This window comes from Podarcis muralis, chromosome 5 (assembly GCF_964188315.1).
Source record: "Podarcis muralis chromosome 5, rPodMur119.hap1.1, whole genome shotgun sequence".
NCBI classification, from domain to species: Eukaryota; Metazoa; Chordata; class Lepidosauria; order Squamata; family Lacertidae; genus Podarcis; species Podarcis muralis.
In genome coordinates, this window is record NC_135659.1 from 101,773,101 (window position 1) to 101,793,776 (window position 20,676).

Below are 20,676 nucleotides of genomic sequence, written 5' to 3' on the forward strand. Positions count from 1 at the left end.
GCCGGGGACGGCGACCGGGGCGCAGGGGTTCCTCGGCGGGGCGGGGCCGCCTGGGGGGGGGGGAGAGAAACGAAAGCGAAAGCGGGGGCGGAGCCAGCCGGGAAGGGGAAAGCGAAAGTCGAAAGTGAGCCGAAAAGGCGGCGGCGGAGGAGGAGGCGGCGCAGAGCCCGGAGGCGCCTCGACGGGACGGAGCGCAGAGCGGAGAAGAGCCATGGACGGGCGCGGGCGAGGAAGGGGGCAGCAGCAGCGGCGGCCGCGAAGAGGCGGAGGAGCGGGAGGCAGAGGCACAGGTGACAGCCACAATTTAATAAGAATAATAATAAGAAGAAGAATTATAAGAAGAATAGTTTATTATTTCTACCCCGCCCTTCTGGCTGGGATTCCCCAGCCACTCTGGGCGGCCTCCAACAAAAGATTAAAAATACAGCGGTACCTCGGGTTACATACGCTTCAGGTTACAGACTCCACTAAGCCAGAAATAGTGCTTCAGGTTCAGAACTTTGCTTCAGGATGAGAACAGAAATTGTGCTCCGGAGGCGCGACAGCAGCAGGAGGCCCCATTAGCTAAAGTGGTGCTTCAGGTTAAGAACAGTTTCAGGTTAAGAACGGACCTCCGGAACGAATTAAGCACTTAACCCGAGGTACCACTGTACATTGACACATCAGTCCTTGAAAGCGGCTGGCCGGGCCAGAGCGGAGGAGAAGCGCAGCTTTCCGGGACCGGAGGCTCCGCTCAAAGGCTGCGCTTCTCGCCAGAAGTGGGAAGAGGGAGGGGATCCCCAGGGGTCATCTAACTCAACCCCCGCAATGCAGGACTCGGAGCATCCCCGACGGATGGCATCCAGCCTCCGAGGAAGGAGGGTCCACCCCTCCCGGAGTCCAAAGAGGGGCTTCTGCGCCTCGCCTCGCAGGGCGACCACGGGCTGGCGGGGGGGGGGCGTCTCCGCCTTGGTCAGGTTCGGCGTGAGCGGAGAGCCCCGGTCTTCTCCCTTCTGCCGCACCGGGATGAGAAAGCGAAAAAAGGAGCCGAGCAATTGCTTCAGCTTTGGCGGCTGGATCTGGTCCAGCGTCCCCTTCCCGCCGCCGGGGAAACCCCGTCCTGCGGCTCCGGCTCTTGGCAACGGGAGGTTGGGCCGCCCCGCCCGGCCCGGCTCTCCGCCCCCGCCCCCGCCCCCGGTCCATCGTTTCTGGGGGAGGAGCCGCCAAATGGGAGGAGGAGGAGGGAGCCGCCCAGTTCCCTCCCAGATCCCTCTGGATGCGGCCCCTGGGTGGAGAATTCAGCCCCTGCCTAACTTTGGAGGGGCGAAGCCAAAGTTATCCCCTGAAGGGGGAGGGGGGCAGCACTGGGGCGAAGCACAGCTTGGGCTTCTGCCCAGAGACTCCCTAACTTCCCTCTTTTCCTTCTGCAGAGCCTCAAGATGGAGGAGCCTCCCAGCAGAACGCAAGTGGGCAGCGTGAGGGGGTCCCTGGCAGAGCTGCAGAGCGGAGGGCTGGCTCTGGCCGGACCCCCCACCAGGACGGGGCACGCAACCCCAGCAGGCCGGCTGAGGGGGCACCCAGGTGGCTGGGGGCAGAGGGGAACCGTTTCCCTCGCAGAGGGGGCGTCTGGCCTGGGGCTGGGGGACAGAACCAGGGAGGGCCGGCCAGGGATGGCCCAGGAAGGCAAAGAGAGGGGGCCCCAAACGCTGACCCCACCCAGCGGCCCCACGCAGGGCCAGGAGGCTCTCCGCAGCAGCGGGGCCCAATGATCGGCACCCGCTTCCTCCGTGAACTCCTCGAGAAGGACCCTTCGGAGGTGGCCATCACGCTGGCTTCCAGCCCCCGCCTGCGGGAGGCGCTCTCCCCAGTTGCCATGAGGCCAGACTTGGTACAGCTGCTCTGCCAGGTTCTCCGCAAGGCCTGCCTCTCCCACATGGACCGCCAGAGCATTCAGCGGCTGCTGGAGACGGTGAAGGAGTCCTCCTTCCTCCGGGTCTGCCTGCCCCAGTACTTGGCCGACATGCTGACGGAGGCCCGGCCGGAGGTGCGGCACCAGTGCCCCCAGCACATTGCCAGCGTAGTGGCGCTGGTCCAGGAGCTGGTCAGCATCTTCCCGGCCAGCTCCCTCCAGAAGGTGGCCCTGCTGATGTCCGTCCTGCCAGGCTCCGTCAACGGCCTCCGGGCCCTGGGGGTGGACTTTCCGGTGGAGCTGGACCAGAGTCTGGAGAAGCTGCAGGGCTTCATCCAGCACCTCCAGGAGCGCCGGCGCGAGGGCACCTTGCGGGTGGACAGCTGCACCCTCCTCCAGCCCACCGCCCCTGGCGAGGAAGGGGAGTACCGCGCCATGTCCATCTACCCCACCTACGAGGAGGTGAACCGCGGCCAGAAGCCCTTCCTGCGCCCCAACCTCATCAGCCAGCCCTACGAGAGCCCCGCCGTTTACCTGGACACCCACTTTCGCCTCCTGAGGGAGGACTTTGTCCGGCCGCTGAGGGAGGGCATCCTCCAGTTCCTCCAGAGCTTCGAGGAGGCCGGCCCGGGCAGGAGGAGGTTTGACGACATCCGCGTGTACCTGGACGCCCGGATCCTGGCTCCACTCTGCTCCCGGACCGGCATTGACTACAAGGTGCACTTTGATTCCACGCCGCTGGGCGCCGTCCGGTGGGAGAACTCCAAGCGCCTGCTGTACGGCTCCCTGGTCTGCCTGTCCAAGGACAACTTTGAGACCTTCCTCTTTGCCACGGTCTCCGACCGGGAGCCCCAGGAGCTGCGCAAGGGCTTTGTCCACCTCTCCTTCGCCACCCACAGCCAGGCCCTGCTGGCCGAGGTCCAGCCCTCTGACTCCTTCGTCATGGTGGAGACCACCGCCTACTTTGAGGCCTACCGACACGTCCTGCAGGGGCTGCAGGAGCTGCGGGAGGAAGACGTCCCCTTCCAGAGGTACATTGTCCACTGCGAGGCCCAGGTGAGGGAGCCGGCTTACCTGCGGAGGGAGCCGGGAAGCAGCCTTTACGACCTCAGGTGCCTGATGGCCAAGCCTCCCCCTGCTGGGGCGGAAGGAGCCCCTGAGGGCCGTGTGGACGTGCTGGATGCCTCCCAGTGGCCGACCCAGGAAGCCGTGGGCCTGGATGAGTCCCAGCTGCAAGCCCTGAAACTGGCCCTGACCAAGGAGCTGGCCATCATCCAGGGGCCTCCGGGGACAGGTGAGTCGGGCGTCCCACCCTCCGAGGAAGAGGCGTCTGTTGCAGGAAGTGGGGTTGGGAGGGGGAGCCTTTCACCGCAGAGGAGTTCCAGGATCTCTCCTGGGCCCGAAACCGTATGTATTTATCACATTTACGTCCCTTGATAGCGGAGTCCCATATAAACTTCGACACACGTCTGAAAGATAACATGCACACGTTGGCAGAGTCAGCAAAAGCAGGGCTGTGGTGGAATTGTAGCATCAAGCATCTTTATTTACAGCAAAGAAATAAAAGCAACAGTTGTGTGAGCTTCCTCACACATCCTCTCTGTCGGAGATAGAAAGAACAAAGCAGTTTATCAGCCTGACTTCCATTCGCACATTCATAACAAATGAAATCATCCGGTCTTGTGACCCTTTGCAAAACAGTGAAAAATACTGACAATTTCCTCCCAGGAGCTCAGGGTGCAACACGCAGAATTCTCCTTCCTGTTTTATCCGCACACCAACCCTGTGGGGTAGGCTAGGCCAAGAGGCAGCAACTGGCTGCCGAGGTCACACCAAGTGAAGCGCAAGGCCGACATAGGAATTTGAACCCCGGTCTCTCCCAGGTCCTAGTCTGACGCTCGAGAGCCAGTGTGGTGCAGTGGTTAAGAGCGGTAGTCTCGTAATCTGGGGAACCGGGTTCGCTTCTCTGCTCCTCCACCTGCAGCTGCTGGGTGACCTTGGGCCAGTCACACTTCTCTGAAGTCTCTCAGCCCCACTCACCTCACAGAGTGTTTGTTGTGGGGGAGGAAGGGAAAGGAGATTGTGAGCCGCTTTGAGACTCCTGAAGGGGAGTGAAAGGTGGCATATCAAATCCAAACTCCTCCTCTTCTTCTTCTTCTAACCACTGCACCATCATGCCTCTCCAGATGGAGGCTCAGATTTCTGCCTGAAACTGGGGTGGGTGTGTAGTGGAGCCGGCTGGCCGGCTGGATCCTGACACCCCACAAGACCCACTTTTCCGACCCCCCGTCAGTCTGGAATCGGGTGTCTTCCTTTGCCTCATGGGGTTTGAACCCGAGCCAAGCCACTGCTTGCCTGCAGATCCTGCTTGGAATGGCAGTGAATTGGCTGTGGCATGGGGGATGTGGCTTGTGACCCCCCCCCCCCAGCTGCTAGCCTTTTATTGCTGGTGGGGGGAAAGGCTGAGGCTGCAGGGGGGCCCTCTGATGCCCCTTGGGGGTTGGCAGTCAGAGCTTCCTGCTTTGACAGGGCTTTTCCCACAGGGAAGACCTACGTTGGGCTGAAGATCATGGAAGTCCTGCTGAAAAACAAGGCCGCCCGCGGAGAGACCCCCATCCTCGTGGTCTGCTACACCAACCATGCCCTGGACCAGTTCCTGGAAGGTGGGGGGTTTGCCTGCCCTGGGCAGCAGCACCTTGGCCGGGGGGGGGGAAGGGGGGGAGAGGAGAGAATAGAGATTGGCGGAATTGGAAGGGACCCTCAAGGGCCATCCAGTCCAACCCTCTGCATTGCAGGAATTACTGAGACTCCTTTGCAGGGGGGGTCATTGTACGGGTGGTTGCCCATTGTCCTGGCAGTGGCGGGAGGGTGTGGGTCCCCTGCTTAGGTATCCCACCTTGACTTTTACGTCTCTCCCCCCCCCCAAGGAATCCAGGCGTTCCAGCCGACAGACATCGTGCGGGTTGGTGGCAGGAGCAACAGCGAGAAGTTGAAGCCGTTCACCCTGCAGCAGCTGCGGGGCAGAAGCGACTTCTGGAGAGGCCTGCCTGGCCACCTCCGGTGGTCCTACAGTGATGTACGTGCGAGGGAGGGGGAGGGGGGCTGGTTTGGAGGGTGTCATTCGGGGGGGGGGCCTTTGCCCAGGAGAACAGCCAGATCAGCAAAGCACAGGGAAATGGAGGGATCCCCAAGAGTCATCTAGTCAACCCCTGCAACGCAGAAATCGCAGCCCAAGAACCCCTCCAGTGTAGCCACCCAGCCTCTGTTTAAATACCTCCAAGGAAGGAGAGAGCGCCCCCCCCCTTCTGGGGGAGTCTGTTACACAGCCAGACACCTCTTCATCTTGGATGCTCAGGCCATTGCCAGAGCTGAGGGCTGCTTTGTCACTGGAGCGCAGCACCTGTGGAAATGCTGCCTTGGTGCTGAAAGGGAGCTCCACGCTGCCTCCCCAGACCAGGGCCAGAGCTGGAGGTTGGGCGGAGCAGAGGGACAGAGCAGGGCGCCCTTGGGGGGAGAGCAGTTGGAGGCGCCAGCAGAGGAAGGGCGGGAGCGGAGCTGCCCGGCCGGGCGCCCCCAGCTGTCCTCTGCTGGGTCTTGATCCCTTGCTGGGCTTTGTCCGCTGGAGGGGCTGACCTGGCCTCTTTTTCCCGAGGGCAGATCACCTGCGAGATGCGGGAGGCCGAGTTCGAACTCAACCGAGGGGCGGCTCAGCTGGAGTGTGGGCTGCACGGGATTCTGCACGAGAAGCACCTGCGGAGCTGCATCTCCAGCCGGCACTGGGAGAGCCTCGTGAGGGGCCTGGTAAGGAGCAGGAGGGGCGCACCGGGGGCGGGCATCAGAAGGCGGCCCCGCAAGAAGACACCCCACCAGGATCTCTCCGTCTTAGGGAGCAAGTGCCCCTGGGAAAGCAGAGGGGGAGCCCCCCAACTCCTCAAGGGCTTCTCCAGCCCCTCAGCTGGAAGCAGCAGAGCAGGGGCCAAAGTCTTGGGCGAGAGTGTGAGCTGTTTGGCTGCTCTGATGAGTAGGAATTCCTCCCTCAAAGGGGGGGGGCTGATGGGGACTCCAGTCATGGAAGAAACCACCCTATCTATCTATCTATCTATCTATCTATCATCTATCTATCTATCTATCTATCTATCTATCTATCTATCTATCTATCTATCTATTTATTTATTCCATGCAATCGATAGATGCACCTGCTTGAAATTTGTGTGTGTGTGTGTGTTTATATACAAAGAAACAATCCATAAAAATTCAGAAGGTTGAAAGTTTCTAACCGTCGAGGTTAGGCTTGTCTAAAAAGGAAGTTTTCAGCAGGCACCAAAAAGAGCAAAGTGGCAGCGTCTGATTGACGTCAAGGGGCAGGGAGTTCCCAAGGGCAGGTGCTGCCACACTAAACCGTCAGCACCCATGAAAGACTCATCGCCCTGGAGGGAGATTTTCCCAGGAGAACCTCCTGCTGCAGAGAGACCTCCTGGCTCTCTGGGAGCACGAGGCGGTTGCAAGGGTTCCCCGCCTGCCCCCGCCCCTCTCGTGGCCCCCGGCTCCTGCTTGCCTTCCTGTCTTGGGGTCCCTGGGACTGTGGCACCTGCCCACCCACCGCTGAGCCAGTCTGACCTGCTCCTTCTTGCTCCAGGAAGAGGACTGGATGGATCCAAAGCACTCTCTGATCCTGGAGTGGCTGGGACTTGGCGTCACGCCGGTTGAAAACATGGCCGATCCAGGATGGCCAGAAAATGCAGGTAAGGGGCTTTCCTTTGGGCAGCTTCTGGGTGGGACAAGGATGAGGTGGCGAGTTTGAGACACGGAAGGAGCCTGGGGCCTGCCCACTCTCTGCCGCCACCTACCGGTCTCTGTGTGGCCCTTCAGGCGTTGAGGAAGACCAGGAGGCGGAGGAAGGCCCACAGGCAGAGCCAGAGCTGCTGCAGGTCGTGGAGGAGGCAGACTTGATTCAGCGCGAGCGGCTGCTGGACCACGATGAGGAGGGGCAGCTGCGGAGGAGGAAACCCCCCAGGCACAACCTGGACGACCTGTTTCTGGCCATGCGGTTGGATGATGAGGAGAAGGGGGAGCAGAGAGCCCCACATGGGGCAGAAAACGCTGGGTTTCAGGTATTGGGGGGGACGACACAGTGCGTTGCATTGGAGGGGGTGAAAGCTCTGTGGTCGCTGCCCCTGAGGCGGGCAGGACAGGGGTGGCCCCGGCCTCCTCCTCACCTGCCCGCTTGGGGTTCTCTCTGCAGCTGCAGCGGGGCCGGAAGAAGAAGATGAAGCGACAAGCAAAGGCGGAACTGAAAAAATGGCAGGCGATGACCAAAGAGGAGGCTGAGGCCGTCCTGGATGTGTGGCAGCTGAACCTCAGCTCCCGCTGGAAGCTCTACAGGTAATTTCTGCTGCAGGGGCCTCTGGTGCCCATGCCCACCCCCCTACACCTCCTCTGCTTAAAAACCTCCAAGGATGGAGAGTCTACAACCTCTCGAGGAGACCATTCCAATGTCAAACAGCTCTTATGCTCAGAAAGTTATTCCTGATGTTGAGTCAGAGTCTCATTTCTTGCAACTTGAAGCCACAGGTTCAAATCCTACCCACCGGAGCAGCAGAAAATAAGCTTGCTCCCTCTTCTCAGTCCTTGAGATATTTGAAGAGGGGTCTCATATCTCCTCTCAGCCTCCTCTGTTCCACGCCAAACATCCCCAGTTCCTCATAAGGCTTGGTTTACTGACCCTTGATCATCCTTTTAAAATTGTGGTGCCCAGAATTGGACACAGCATTCCAGGTGTGGTCCGACCAAGGCAGCATAGAGTGGGACTATGACGTCCCTTGATCTGGACACTCGACTTCTGTGGATTCACATTTTTTGCTGCTCCATCACACAGTTGACTCGTGTTCAGCTTGTGATCCTTTTCACACGTGCCACTAGTAAGCCAGGTGTCCCCCCTCCTATGTTGGTGCCCCTGGTTCTTTCTGCCTAAGGGCAGAGCCTGATCTTTGTGCCGCACAGGTACTGGTTGCAGAAGCACCAAGCTGAGATCCAGCGCGAGATGCTGCAGTACAAACAGAAGTACCAGGCGGCAGCCGACAGGCTGGCTGAGCTTCGCCAGCACCAGGACCTCTGTGTCTTCAGGACAGCCCAGATTGTGGGCATGACGACCACAGGTGAGGAGGAGGCTGTGTAGCAAGCTGCCCCCCACACCCTGGGGTGCCCACCTGTGACGGGGGGGGGGGGGAGAGAAGAGGAGCCTCTCTCACCTGCTTCCTTGCCCAGCTGCAACACAACACGCCTGCAGTGCTGCCTGTGGGCCTTACTCTCCGGTAGTTGCTGCCGTTGCCCTCACACTTCCTCCAGTTGGAGAGGGGGCTGGGAGGCAGAAGCCTGGCAGACTGGCTTGGAGGCAGAGGGGGCAGAGATCAGGGCGTCCCCTCACCCCCCCCTCTCACCCCAGGAGCCGCTCGGTACCGCCAGGTCCTGCAGCAGGTGGCCCCTCGCGTGGTCATTGTGGAAGAGGCGGCCGAAGTCCTTGAGGCCCACGTCATCACCACCCTGAGCAGGGCCTGCCAGCACCTCATCCTCATTGGAGACCACCAGCAGGTAGGTGGGAGGGTGGGCCAGCTGAGGGGCGGGGTCTGCTGGCCTTGGGCCCCACCCCTTCTCCCCCGCCCCCCACCCCACGGGCTCCATCTTCCTTGTTTCCTTGCAGCTGCGCCCCAGCGCCAACGTCTACGACCTGGCCAGGAACTTCCACCTGGAGGTATCTCTCTTTGAGCGGCTGGTGAAGGTCGGTCTTCCCTTCGTCCGCCTCGCTTTCCAGGTGAGGCACAAGCAGGCCCCCCCCCCCGGCCCCCTCCCCTCCCTCGCTCTGTGGAGGCTGCTGGATCAGGCCAAAGGGGGCTCAGCCGGTCCAGCGGCCTCTTCTCCGAGAGGCCCAGCAGATCTCCAAAGGGACACCCACAAAGTCGGGATCTGGGTGCAAGAGCACTGGCTCCCCTTGGGGGTGTTGCAGGAGCTGGGATTGGGAAGCATTGACAGCCTCCAAATGGGGGTTTCTCTCTTTCACGCACAAGCGAGGAACGAGGGGAGAAGAGCTGGGAGCCTTTCCTGCCTGGCTGGGGGCAGCCCCAGACCCTGGCTGCTCTCCTCTAGGGTGGGCGGCCCAGAGGCAGCCAGACATGGTTCCCCCCTCAGACCTTGAAGCAGAGAAGGGCGGTGGCCGCCTGAGGCAGCCCCTCTTTTCGTGAGGGCGGTTGCCTTCCCCTCTCCATCACCTCTCCCTCGGCTTGCCCTTTTTGCAGCACCGCATGAGGCCAGAGATCGCCCAGCTGCTCACCCCGCACATCTACCAGGACCTGGAGAACCATCCCTCGGTGCTCCGCTACGAGAACATCAAGGTGAGCATCTCTCCCCTCCCCTCGCCTCCGCCTGGCTGGCTGGCAGCCTTTGGCCAGGAGACTCTGCCCTGCCAGCTCAGCAGCCTCCTCTCCTCTCCTCCTCTCTGCTCAGGGCGTCTCCTCCAACCTTTTCTTCGTGGAGCACAGCTTCCTCGAGCAGGAGATCCAGGAGGGCCGCAGCCACCAGAACCAGCACGAGGCCCAGTTTGTGGTGGAGCTGTGCCGCTACCTGCTGCGCCAGGGCTACCAGCCCTCCCAGATCAGCATCCTCACCACCTACACGGGGCAGCTCTTTTGCCTGCGCCGCTTGCTGCCGGCCAAGGAGTTCCAGGGCGTCAAGGTCCACGTGGTGGACAAGTACCAGGGGGAGGAGAACGACATCATCCTGCTCTCCCTGGTGCGCAGCAACCTGGCGGGGCGGGTGGGCTTCCTGCAGATCCCCAACCGCATCTGCGTGGCCCTTTCCCGCGCCAAAAAGGGCCTCTACTGTGTGGGCAACATGGGCATGCTCAGCCAGGTGCCTCTCTGGAGCAGGATCCTGCACACTCTGCGCGAGAAGGGCCACGTGGGCCGGGCGCTGCGCCTGGCCTGCCAGAACCACCCGCAGACCAAGACGGACGTGGTGCAGGCAGAGGACTTCCGCCAGGTGCCTGAGGGGGGCTGCAGCGTCCCTTGTGACACCCGCCTGGGCTGCGGCCACGTCTGCCCCCGGGCGTGCCACCCCTACGACCCGCAGCACAAGGAGCTCCGCTGCTTGAAGCCCTGCCAGAAGGTGCTGTGTGACAACGGGCACCGCTGCCCCGGGCTGTGCTGTGAGCCCTGCGGGAAGTGCCAGGTGAAGGTGCCCAAGACGGTGCCCAGCTGCGGCCACCAGCAACAGGTCCCCTGCTCAATGGCCGCCGAGGATTTCTGCTGCAAGGAGCCCTGCGGGAAAACCTTGGAGTGCGGGCATGCCTGCCGGCTCACCTGCGGCCAGCAGTGCGAGAGGCGCTGCCCAGAGCTGGTCCTGGCGACGCTACCATGTGGGCACAGCCAGGAGGTGCCATGTTCAGCAGCATCAGAGATGGCATACGGGCGTCCCATCCGCTGCAAGACGAAGTGCGACAGCATCCTGGAGTGCGGGCATCCTTGCCCAGGCTCGTGCCACACATGCTTTGGGGGCCGCTTCCACCAGCCGTGCCGGAGCCCCTGCAAGCGCCCGCTGGTTTGCGGCCACCAGTGCCGCCAGCCCTGCACCAGGGACTGCCCCCCGTGCCGCCAGCCCTGCCAGAACCGCTGCGTCCACAGCCGCTGCCCCAAGCAGTGTGGGGCGCCCTGCTCGCCCTGCATGGAGCCCTGCGAGTGGCGCTGCCAGCACCACCAGTGCGGGCGCCTGTGCTCCGAGCCCTGTGACCGGCCGCGCTGCGACGTGCCCTGCCCCAAGCGCCTCCCTTGCGGGCACCCTTGCGCCGGGCTGTGTGGGGAGCCCTGCCCGCAGAAGTGCCTGACCTGTGACGCGGAGGAGCTGACGCAGATCTTCTTTGGCTGTGAGGATGAGCCGGACGCCCGCTTTGTGCAGCTGGAGGACTGTGGGCACATCTTCAGTGCGCTGGGCCTCGACCGCTACATGGATGGCGACGAGGAGGAAGAGGAAGGGGCTGTCCGACTGAAGGTGTGCCCCAGCTGCCAGACGCCTGTCCGGAAGAGCCTGCGCTACGGCACGTTGGTAAAGAGGAGCCTGGCAGAGGTGGAGGTGGTGAAGGGACGCATGCAGGGCAGCTCGGCGGAGATCGCCTCGGGCGCCCTCCAGCTGATGAGGGCGCTCCAGCAGGAGACCACCCTGAGGCGCCACCTGACCAGGCAGCACAAGCAGCTGAGGGAGAGGCTGGAGGACGACTCCCTCTCTGCCAGCACCCTGGGGCTGGTGGAGACCCTCTTTGGCTTCTACGCACAGGTGGCAGGCCTGATGGCCGCTGTGGGAAAGCTGGCGCAGCAGGAGCAGGAGGGCGTGAGGAGGCGCCTGGCCGAGGTGGCCGGCTGGCTAGACCAGCCCCGCGACAGCTTCAGCGGGCAGCAGGTGTCTGAGCTGCGGACCGAGCTGCGGCGGACGACCTACCTGGTGGAGCTCCTGGCGAGGTGCAACACCGCTGGGGAGAAGGCGAGCCGGGCCCCGGGCACAGCGGAGCTGGTCAGCGCGGCCCGGAAGGTCCTGGAGGGGCCTGGCAGGTTCACCCCCGAGGCCGAGAGCGAGGCGAAGGCCAAGCTGAAGGAGCTGGAGGCTGTTCGGCCCACCGTCGCTGGGCTGGGCATCTCCGAGGAGGAAAGGAAGCAGATTGTGGCGGCCGTCAGCGGAGCCACCCGCGGGCACTGGTTCAAGTGCCGCAACGGGCACTTCTACGTCATTGGCGAGTGCGGGGGGGCCATGGAGACGACCCGCTGCCCGGAATGCCGGGAGACCATTGGGGGCGAGCGCCACACGCTGGAGTCCAGCAACCGGCTCGCCCCTGAGATGGACGGGGCAAACCACGCAGCCTGGTCCGAGGAGGCCAACCGCTTGAACGTGAATAATTACCTGCACTAGGAGGCCGCCCCCCCCCCTCATGGGAGCTGCTTTCCATAAAATATTTTAATATTTTTATCACGTATTAATATTTTTTACCACATTTGGTCACCCTATCATGGTGGACTTGGTTCAATGAAAGAGTTGCAGAGCTTTTAACATGGCAGGAGTGGGTGAGATGAAACAAACAGTAAGGTGAGCAGGTAAAGGCAACTCAGGGAGCTTCTCCTTGCTGTCTCTCGTCACCTGCCCTGCAGCTCCAGGAGCCACGTTCTGCTCCCCGCCTGCTCTGTCTTTTCCAAAGAAGCAAGATGACCAGTGTCAAAGTGCTTTTACAATCAAGTAGTATATCGCTTTTGTGAAACGTAATCACCCTGGGTGTCGGAGGGGCTGGGAATGGGCAGCGCAGGGCCCCACTCTCTGCTCATGGCGCCCCTGTCCTGACAACCCTCTGCCTGCCAGATTTTACTGTTGCAAATAAATTTGTCATAGCGGATCCCCCGTTGTGCTTCTGAGTGTCTTTTCTGTGGGAGGACGGCACCCTTCTGTGGGGGCCAGCAAAGGGCTTGTGTCCTGGACGATGCCAAAGGTCCCCTCTGGGTAGGGCCGGAGCTGCTCCTGGGAGGGTGCCTGTGCCCGTGGGGCTCTCCCGGTTTGCTCCTGGAGCCCCCATGAAGAATGCCCTGTAGCTGGAGAGGGGCAAGACGGGGCTGTGGCCACAAGGGCCTTTCACCAGCTTCACCTGCTGTGATAGCTACGGCCATAACTGGGTCAGGATTGCTTGCCCCCTCTAGGCCATTGCCTGGTAAACTTGAGGCGGGATTACTGCAATGGGTTCTCTGCAGTGCGGCCCTTGGGAGGGCGCAGAATTCAGGGGACAAAACCAGCAGTGTGTGACATATCTGTTAAACAACGCATCTGGGATGGCTGCTCACATGCTACTGCATCCTGACTCATGTGTATATGCAAACCTTGAGCAACTTGAGCTCTGGCACCTCAAACTCCATCACAGATCATGGTGGGGGGGAGAGCTGTCCATTGTCCCCCATGATCCAGAGGCCCGACTGGGATCCCCCGGAAGCCAGGCATGTGGTGTCTCTGGACCACTGCTGGGAAACTCCCAAGAGAGATGCAGCAGGCACCCTCTCTTTGCACTTCCAGGCATCTCTCAAAGGCACTTTTTGTGCCACTGTTTACTATGTATTTCGAACAGCCAGTTACCTATATTTTGGTTTCTGAAATGGCGTTTTATGTTTTAACATTGTAACAGGGAGCACCCCACAATCACCTAACCTTGACTCTCTTAGGTTCAGGTCGGGGTCACACACAAGAGCCTTCAGCCAGGAGATAGAAGCAAAAAAGCAGCCAGAAGCCCTGATCAATGGGTTACATCCGTATTCCAAAGTTTCCCATAATACAAGAAAATGTGTGGTCTCAGGTAGAACCTGAGATCCAGGCATGCCCCTGTCAATTGCAGTACAAAGGAAAGCATTTACAGTTTCCAGATCCCCGAATCAAGTCAAATACACCCCTTTGTCTTGATGGGGCTTCATCCCACTGTGGGGCAGGTAGGCATTGTGATTGAGATGGTTATCTGTCTGACATTCTTGGGGCAGCATATCACCAATCATGACTCCTGCGGATGTGACTGTACATCTTGGGGATTATGGTGGGCTCTCTCACCCTTCCCCTAATACCTCACTTCCCTGGGTCCTAAATACCATTGGAACTGAGAAGATTGATGCAGCGAGTGATTTCTTGTGAATTTCTAAAGATTTCCCATTGTACCCAGAAACATTTATCCGTGAATTGCTGCATTTGGTATTGACACTTGCCCTGTTGGAGACCTAGGGCTGGGCAGGGAGTCGCGGGCTCCTGAGCTGAGCTCCCCTATCACCTTGCAGATGCGATCCCTTTGCAGAGATGTTGCTGTTCTTTTCTCTTGACGCGAGGGGTGGAAGGCAGGGAAATGCCTGTGTGTGAGTGAATGGTTTGGTGATGTGCAGCGGAGAGACTGTGGCTTTGCCTGGTGGTGTGGAGAGGCAAGGCTCCGGGGGGGGGGGGGAGTCTCTCACCCCCTTCCAATTTCCCGGGAACAACATGGTGCACCATCCAGATAAGAAGGCAGGGCAGCCTAGCAATACTTTCGCAGGCACAGAAGGGTAGAGCTGGGAGGGACCCCCGCCCGCCCGCCCGCCCGCGCATCTGCTCCCCGCTTTGCAATGCAGGAATCCCAAGGAAGGAGCCGCGCAGCGAAGGGCTCTGCTCGGCCGGGCGCACGTGGAGGCGACTGCGCATGCGCCCCTCCCCTCCCGCAACTGCCTCGGCGAAGAGACTTCCGGAAGTGGAGCCGCTCGGCGTCGAGGGTTGCGGTGGCGAGGCTTCTTCACCCACAGCTCCGGTTCCCTGCCGCGGGATGTAGGAGCCGCCATGTGCGGGGCAGGAGCGAGGGGTCGCACGGAAGGCAGCCCGGCAGCCGCTTCCAGGAAAGGCCGGCTTGGCTCCATCGTGTGGCTCATGGAGAACATTCATCTATTAATATTATTATTATTATTATTATTATTCTACATACATGCATACCCCCAGCCACTCTGGGCGGCTTCCAACCAAATATAAAAAATGCAGTAAACCCTCAGACATGCCAAACTTCCCTGACTTTCCAGAGCGCGGGGATGCGCGGCTGGGGCAGCATCACTCCCAGGCGGGGCGGGGCGAGGCTGCCAGGATCCCCCCTTCCCTCCCTTCCCTCCCTCGGTGCCAAAGGTCCCTTGGCAGGCGGGCTGCATTAAGCGAGGGGCCGGCGAGGGCGCCCTGGGCTCCAGCCGCGCGGCAGCTCGACCAGTTGCCTGCCTGCCTGGCGGGCGGCGGGGAGCCGGAAGTGCGGCGCTGCTCCTCTTGGGCGCGGGCTGCTGGGGCGGCGATGGCGGCGTCTCCCGGGTCTCCGGCGGGGCTGCGTCGGGTGCGGGAGGCCCTGAGCGCGGCGCTGGGCGAGCTGCGAGGTGCGCGCGGCCTCCGGGGCGGGCGGGGGCGGGGCTTGGCGGCGCTCTGCAGGCGCTCAGAGGCACGCTTCTCTTTCAGGCGGCGAGAGCCGGGAGGGCGCCGGAGGCTTCGAGGCCGGGCGCTTCTGGGAGGCCCTGGGTAGGTGCCGCCTTCGCGGAGACCCCTCGGGGCGGGGGGGGGGGAGGCTGCAGGGACCCCCCCCGGGATGGGCTGCCCCCCTTGGCCAGGGGGGGGGCCTCCCCTCGACACTCCCCCCCCCCGCCTCACCCTCCCGCCCTTCTCCGCAGAGGAAGCCTTCCAGGCCGCCTCGCAGGAAGCCACCAAGCTGAGCCTGGCCTTCTCGAGACCCCCGCCGCCTTCCCTCCAGGTGGGTGAGACCCCGTCCCTCTTTCCCCCTCCCATCCGGGGCATCTCTCACGCGGCTTATTCCCTGCAAGATTTTTCTGCCGGGGGGGGGGAGGGTTCAGTGACATAGGAAGGGGGTGCGGTGGGTGCAGGCCGCCCACTAAGGGGGGGTGTGACAAAAGGGGGGCATGGGGCTAGGGGAGTCTGAATTAACCTGACAGTTAAAAATGCCACAGGGAATAGATGATGATGATGATGATGATGATGATGATGGTGGTGGTGATGGTGATGGTGATGATGTTGCTGGGTTGCCCCAGCCACTCTGGGCAGCTTCCAGCAGAAGGTTAAAAATACATTGAAACATCAGTCATTAAAAACTTCCCTAAACAGGGAATCTGCCTTCAGACGTCTTCTAAATGTCACATCGTTTTTTATTCCCAAAATGAATGCCGAACAGAACAACACTCTATATTCCTGGAATCACTCAAGAGCAAAGGCGTGGCGGGGGGGGGGGGGACACACTGGGTGCCACACCGCGGGGCCTGCAGCATGCCCAAGCCATGTGTCTCTCCTGGGGGTGACTTGGTGGCTGGGGCGCCTGCAGGCTCCACGCTGGGGCGGTCCGGGTGGCCAGGCTCCATGCAGCGGCCCTGCCCCAGCTCACCCCACCCAGTGGGTGGCTTGCCCTGCCCCTGGGCAGAGGGCGCATCCAGCGCTCCAGGCACCTAGCAGCTGGCGAGGCCGCTGGGGGGGGGCGGGTCCTTCATTTGATCCATTCTTTGCTTTAATTTCACAGGCTTCCAATAATTCTCCCTCGATGCTCCCCAATCTCTCCCCCCCCCATCCTGCCCAGCCTAGTTGTCGGAGCCCAGGGCCCTTTTTGCGGGGTGGGGGGAGCTGCCTTGTGAGCCAGGTAACCTTTGGGTGCTGTCCCCTTGCAGGAGCAGGAGAGCCTGGCGGGAGGGGTGCACAGCGCTGTCCTGGCAGCCGCCTCCGTGTATTACCAGCTCCCCAAGGGCCAAGGTGAGCAAGATGGGGCCCCGCGAGGCAGGGACAAGGGGGTTCTCTGGGGGGCAGCGTGTGAGGAGCAGGCCAGGGGGCAGGCACTAGCTTGGGCTCCTGCACCTTGTGCTGGCGAGAAAAGAAGAGTCCGAGAATTGTAGGGTTGGAAGGGGCCCTCGAGGGTCATCCAGTCCAGCCCCTCCAGGGCAGGAATAAAAGACGGAGAGGTAGCAGGGGAGGCGTCTTCGCTTCTCTGAAGGGCTGCCCCATGGAAGAGGAAGCCGGCTGGTTTTCTCCAGCTCTAGAGGGCAGGACCCAAAGCAGTGGGTTCAGTTGACAAGAAAGGAGATTCCGACTCAGCATTCAGAAGACCTTTCTGACAGGAAGAGCTGTTGGGCAGTGGAGCCGTCTCTCATAGAATTGGAAGGGACCCTGAGGGTCATCCAGTCCAACCCCCTGCAGCTGTCCCTTACGGGGATCGAACCTGCCACCTCGGCCTTCTCAGCACCAGGCAGCTGAGCTATCCAGCTCAGACTCGCCTTCCTTGGAGGCTTTGGAGCAGAGATGGATGTTGCGGGTTCTGTAGCCGAGATTCCTGCATTGCAGGGGGTTGGACTGGATGACCCTCAAGGTCCCTTCCAACCAGAAGCCTGAGATTTTATGCGAGGTCTTGGGGGGGGGGGGCTGCCTGCAGTCTCTGTGCGTGAGTGCCAAGGAGGCAGGGCAGCGGTGATGGGGCTCTCTTTGCCCCCTGCAGGGACCACCCTGCGCAGAGCAGTGCGCGATGCCACCGTGCAGGTGGTGGAGGGGATGATTCAGCTGATTGACGTCATCCTTCGGACCCCCCTGCAGAGGTGAGCTGCTGCTTCCCGCCCTCACCTGCCCAGGGAATGCTGGGGGGAGGCAGGAGGTCCAGGACGTCTCTCCCCAGAGAGTGGGGCAACCTCCTCTGCCGCCCCCGTGGGCCACAAAAGTGGAGGCCCCCCTGGGCCTGGGGCCCCCTCCTGACGCTTCTCCGCTCTCCCTTGCAGCCTCTCGCAGGAGCAGCTTGTCTCGACGGGAGGCGTCTGGGAGGCCTGCAGCCGAGTTTTCAGGATGCCTCGAGGTGAGTCAGGGGTCACCCCAGGGCAGCCTGGGGGCAGGGCGGGGCAGAGCGAGGGACGCCCCCCCGGGCGCTGCCATTGCTGCTTCCCCTTCTTGCCTTGCTCCTCCTCCCTTTCTTCTCTCCCCACAGATAACCAGGCGGCTGTGACCCTGGCCATTACCCAGGCTCTGGGGATTGTCAATGACGCACTGGAGGAGATGAAGCAGGTGCGCAGGGAGGGGGGCTGTCGGGGGGGGCTGTCTGCCGGCTTCACTTGCAAGAGAGCAGGGGGTATCACTATCCCTATTCTGCAACTGGAAAGCCTCTAAGTTTGAAGCATCAGACCAATGGGTTTAAGCACAACATTTAGGTATCCTGAAATTGCATTTGCCTTTTCAGACGCTGCGTCACACGGTGGGCTCAGGTCAGAATGCAGATTGCCGGAATGTAAAGTCTTCTGAAATTGGGGTGGGGGTGTTTGTGCAGGGGGAGTAAATGGGCTCATGCCTTTCACGAAAGCCATATTGACCCTTGACGGAGCACCTCATTCTTTCCTGTTACTGGGCCCAGATAGTAAAATCTGCCTGTTTCTTAGTCCAAGCCCCCCCCCCCCCATAATGCAGCCTGCTCAGCCCATACTTAAACCTGGCACTGCCCCCCCCCCCTCTGGATGTGCCAATCTCCCCTCTGCCTCTTCTGCTGTGTGGCTTCTGGGGGCAGATAAGGGCATTTGGCCGCCCCACGCAGGCTAGAGGCAGCCCCTCCAGATAAGGGCTCCTGCCTTGCCTGGGCTGCCCTGATAGAGCCCCCACCCCTGGGCTTCGCCCCTCTGCTCTGGGCTCTTAATAGCTTATGCAGCCGCCATGAAAAACTGGCTTGGCTTTCCTGTAAATCTGCTCTACTGAGATATGAAGGGTTGTCAGAGGGAGCCTTTGGCCTAATAGAGGTTTGGGGTTTTTTTACATTTCATTAATTGACAAAATAAACCAAAGATAAGGCGCATACAGAAATACTCAGCAAGCTGAACGCAGCATGAGGATGGGCGTTAGCACTGAACTTGTTATTCCAGAATAACAGGTTTATGGGAGAAAGGGGTAAACTGCTTTATATGTGTTATTTTATACTAACTTGGCTTGATCATAGCTACTACTGTCCAAATTTTCTCAACCCATTCAGATACAGAAGGAGATATAATAGCTAAAAGTTAGGGGGGGGGAGCATAATTAAGCAGCAGGTCCAAGGTGTCACACCGCTCCTTGATCTAGTAGGGTTTTGACTGGATTCCCTCTTGCGCTGCAGACCTGGGAGTCCCCAGATGCACTGTGGTTGCCTCCACCTCCCCCCCCCCCCCGCCTGCATTGGGAGCTGCCAGGCAGCATTGCAGGGGGCTGGACTAGATGACACCTGGAGTCCCTTCCAACTCCACAATCCTATCAGTCTTATTTCCTCCCTCCTTGCTTGTAATGCCTGACTGGGGAGGTTAGCAACTTGGTGGCCCCCCTGGTATTCCCGTGACTGGGACGGTGGATGCCCACCCCCTTCCCTGCCTGGGGGGGGGGGCGGGATGAGAGTGTGACTGGCACGTCCCTTTCGCTCAGGCGCAGACTGAAGGTGGAGACCCGTACAGTGATGTCCTGGAGGATGAGGACTTGGGCTCCCGGGCAAACAGGGACACTTACTGGTCAGCGGCTGACCGGCAGCTGCTTGGCCCCTGCCTGGGGCTGGTGAAGGCCGCCAAGATTTGCCTGAAGAGGGTCCAGGGGGCCGTCAGAGGCCGCGGAAGGACCGACAAGGCTGAGCAGCTGGCACAGTTAGACGACCTGGCCGACATTGCAGGAGACGTCAGCCCCAGGTGAGGCAGCCGGGGGAGCCTTGGGGGGATTGCTGTGGCCTAGGGGGTGGGCCAGGGCAGCAAGACCAGTCCCAACGCCCTCCCTGCAGGGTTGCTCCACTCTGTCCTTGGAAAGGCCCCCCCCCCAAGAGGGTTGCATGAGCCTGAGGAAGGGGGCGCCCAGGAGCCTTGCAGCCGAGTCCAGCGCATGCTGTGCTCCCTCAGGCTGCCTCTCTTTTGGGTTGGGGGCTGGGGGGGGGCAGGAAACGGCAAGGCACCCTCCCCTGACCCCTCCTCCCTTCCTGTTTTATTCTGCAGTGTGGACGAGTTGGTGCTGAGCACCTACCCCCCTGTGAACCAGCTGGCTCTGCGGCTGAATGTGAGTTGCCCATTGGGGCCGATGAAGCTTTTTAGGGGAAGCCTCTGGTCCTCTGCAGCTTTTGGGAGATCCTATTTCCCCACTTCAGCCCATGAGGGTGGGGGGCCTGGGACCCCCAAGATGCCTGCGGGAGAGAAGACTGTGCGAGCGGAGAGTTGCCCCTGGGGCTGTGGGGGCCTCTCCTGCCCCCTGGATGCCCCGTGGCAGATCGCCCTTCCCTTCCTCCTCTACCAAGCTGGGCTCCCCTTCCCTTCTCGGCCCTCGGCAAAGGCAGCCGTGTCTCTCTTGCGCAGAAATGGAGGAAGCTGTCGCTGAACCAAGGACGGCCCACGCTGTCTGGCCAGGGAGTCTCTGCGGTTTGAGGCCAGAGGGCCTCTTCCCCAGCCCTGCGTGGAGGTGCTGCTGGTCCTCCTCCCTGAGTTGGGACAGCCCTTCCCTCTGTTCAGGGGTGAAAGGTCAAGGCTGTGTCCGAGGGGCCGTACGGTGCCAGCCAGGGAGTGCCAAAGGGAGAAGCCCTTTTAAGAAGGCCTCACACTTGCCTGCCGGACCTTGTGGCCAGCGGACCAGAAACCACCTGCTCCTGTTGGACTGTTTGTTTTCCTAGAAAAGGTGAAGTTCCAGGAGCGGCGGCTCTGGGCTTGACGTCTTGTTTCTTTCTAGGCTGCAAAGTTGGCGTCTGTGCTAAAGAAGATGTTGGAACTGACCAGGTGAGCAGGGCAGCCTCTCCTCTGTCTCTGCCACTTCCGCCTGGGGGGGGGGGCGGGCAGAGGGGCACAGCTGGTGGGTAAACGGTTTCCGTCTTAAAGACATAGCCAGCCTTTTGCTGCAGTGCAATCGCCCTCGATGCTGGGACTGGGGGCCTTGTCAGGGTGGCCCCCCATCGCTCACCTGCATCTCTCTCTTTCCCTCTCTTCTCCCTCCCCAGCGCCAGCTTTGTCTGCCCTCCGTCGGAAGAGAACTGGGTGCAGTTCCTGGCCGGGGCAGTTGACCACAACATGGACAAAATCAAAGAGCTCACCCAAGGGCTCCTTTGATGGGACCCCCTGTGCGAGGGGTGCTGGACCCATGGGTGCCTGCTTCTGTGGCTGCCTGCAGAAGAGGGAGGAGGCAGGACTCCTGCGGGGCCCCATAGCTGCTGCCCCTGTGCTCTGGGGTGGGCAATAAAGTCCCCCCTGTGCTTGTGCTGGCCAGGCTCCTGCGCTAGAGAAAGTCTTGTGTGCTCC

General features: G+C 61.1%; 2 protein-coding genes across 4 annotated transcripts; both read left to right on the forward strand.

The window, feature by feature from the left end:
• Positions 1 to 81: 81 nt before the first annotated feature.
• Positions 82 to 12,308, forward strand: ZNFX1 (zinc finger NFX1-type containing 1). The gene is made up of 13 exons (XM_028735727.2): positions 82 to 290; positions 1,410 to 3,182; positions 4,432 to 4,551; positions 4,816 to 4,964; positions 5,546 to 5,689; positions 6,525 to 6,630; positions 6,758 to 6,999; positions 7,131 to 7,270; positions 7,889 to 8,043; positions 8,331 to 8,476; positions 8,586 to 8,696; positions 9,178 to 9,273; positions 9,386 to 12,308. Exons 1-13 carry the CDS (start codon positions 212 to 214, stop codon positions 11,831 to 11,833), a joined length of 5,709 nt encoding a protein of 1,902 aa, XP_028591560.2. The 5' UTR covers positions 82 to 211; the 3' UTR covers positions 11,834 to 12,308.
• Positions 12,309 to 14,435: 2,127 nt separating this feature from the next.
• CCNDBP1 (cyclin D1 binding protein 1) lies at positions 14,436 to 20,662 on the forward strand. Of its 3 annotated transcripts, XM_028735737.2 has the most exons (11): positions 14,436 to 14,811; positions 14,891 to 14,950; positions 15,100 to 15,179; positions 16,099 to 16,180; positions 16,917 to 17,013; positions 17,191 to 17,264; positions 17,394 to 17,470; positions 18,842 to 19,095; positions 19,393 to 19,453; positions 20,114 to 20,160; positions 20,379 to 20,662. In XM_028735737.2, the coding sequence occupies exons 1-11, from the start codon at positions 14,451 to 14,453 to the stop codon at positions 20,485 to 20,487; spliced, it is 1,302 nt and encodes a 433-aa protein (XP_028591570.2). In that variant the 5' UTR covers positions 14,436 to 14,450; the 3' UTR covers positions 20,488 to 20,662. The 3 variants fall into 3 exon arrangements, with proteins under 3 accessions (XP_028591570.2, XP_077785634.1, XP_028591571.2); XM_077929508.1 differs by lacking the exon at positions 16,099 to 16,180 and having other exon boundaries at positions 14,436 to 14,686; XM_028735738.2 differs by lacking the exon at positions 14,891 to 14,950 and having other exon boundaries at positions 14,715 to 14,811.
• Positions 20,663 to 20,676: the final 14 nt, after the last annotated feature.

Excerpts from the sequence above, each read along its gene's own strand:
- ZNFX1 (XM_028735727.2), top strand. The coding sequence starts at position 212 with ATGGACGGGCGCGGGCGAGGAAGGGGGCAGCAGCAGCGGCGGCCGCGA. Across the intron at positions 6,631-6,757 it reads AGGATGGCCAGAAAATGCAG|GCGTTGAGGAAGACCAGGAG; the intron begins GTAAGGGGCTTT and ends GTGGCCCTTCAG. Across the intron at positions 8,697-9,177 it reads TCGTCCGCCTCGCTTTCCAG|CACCGCATGAGGCCAGAGAT; the intron begins GTGAGGCACAAG and ends CCCTTTTTGCAG.
- CCNDBP1 (XM_028735737.2), top strand. The coding sequence starts at position 14,451 with ATGCCAAACTTCCCTGACTTTCCAGAGCGCGGGGATGCGCGGCTGGGG. Across the intron at positions 19,454-20,113 it reads AGCTGGCTCTGCGGCTGAAT|GCTGCAAAGTTGGCGTCTGT; the intron begins GTGAGTTGCCCA and ends GTTTCTTTCTAG. Across the intron at positions 20,161-20,378 it reads AAGATGTTGGAACTGACCAG|CGCCAGCTTTGTCTGCCCTC; the intron begins GTGAGCAGGGCA and ends CTCCCTCCCCAG.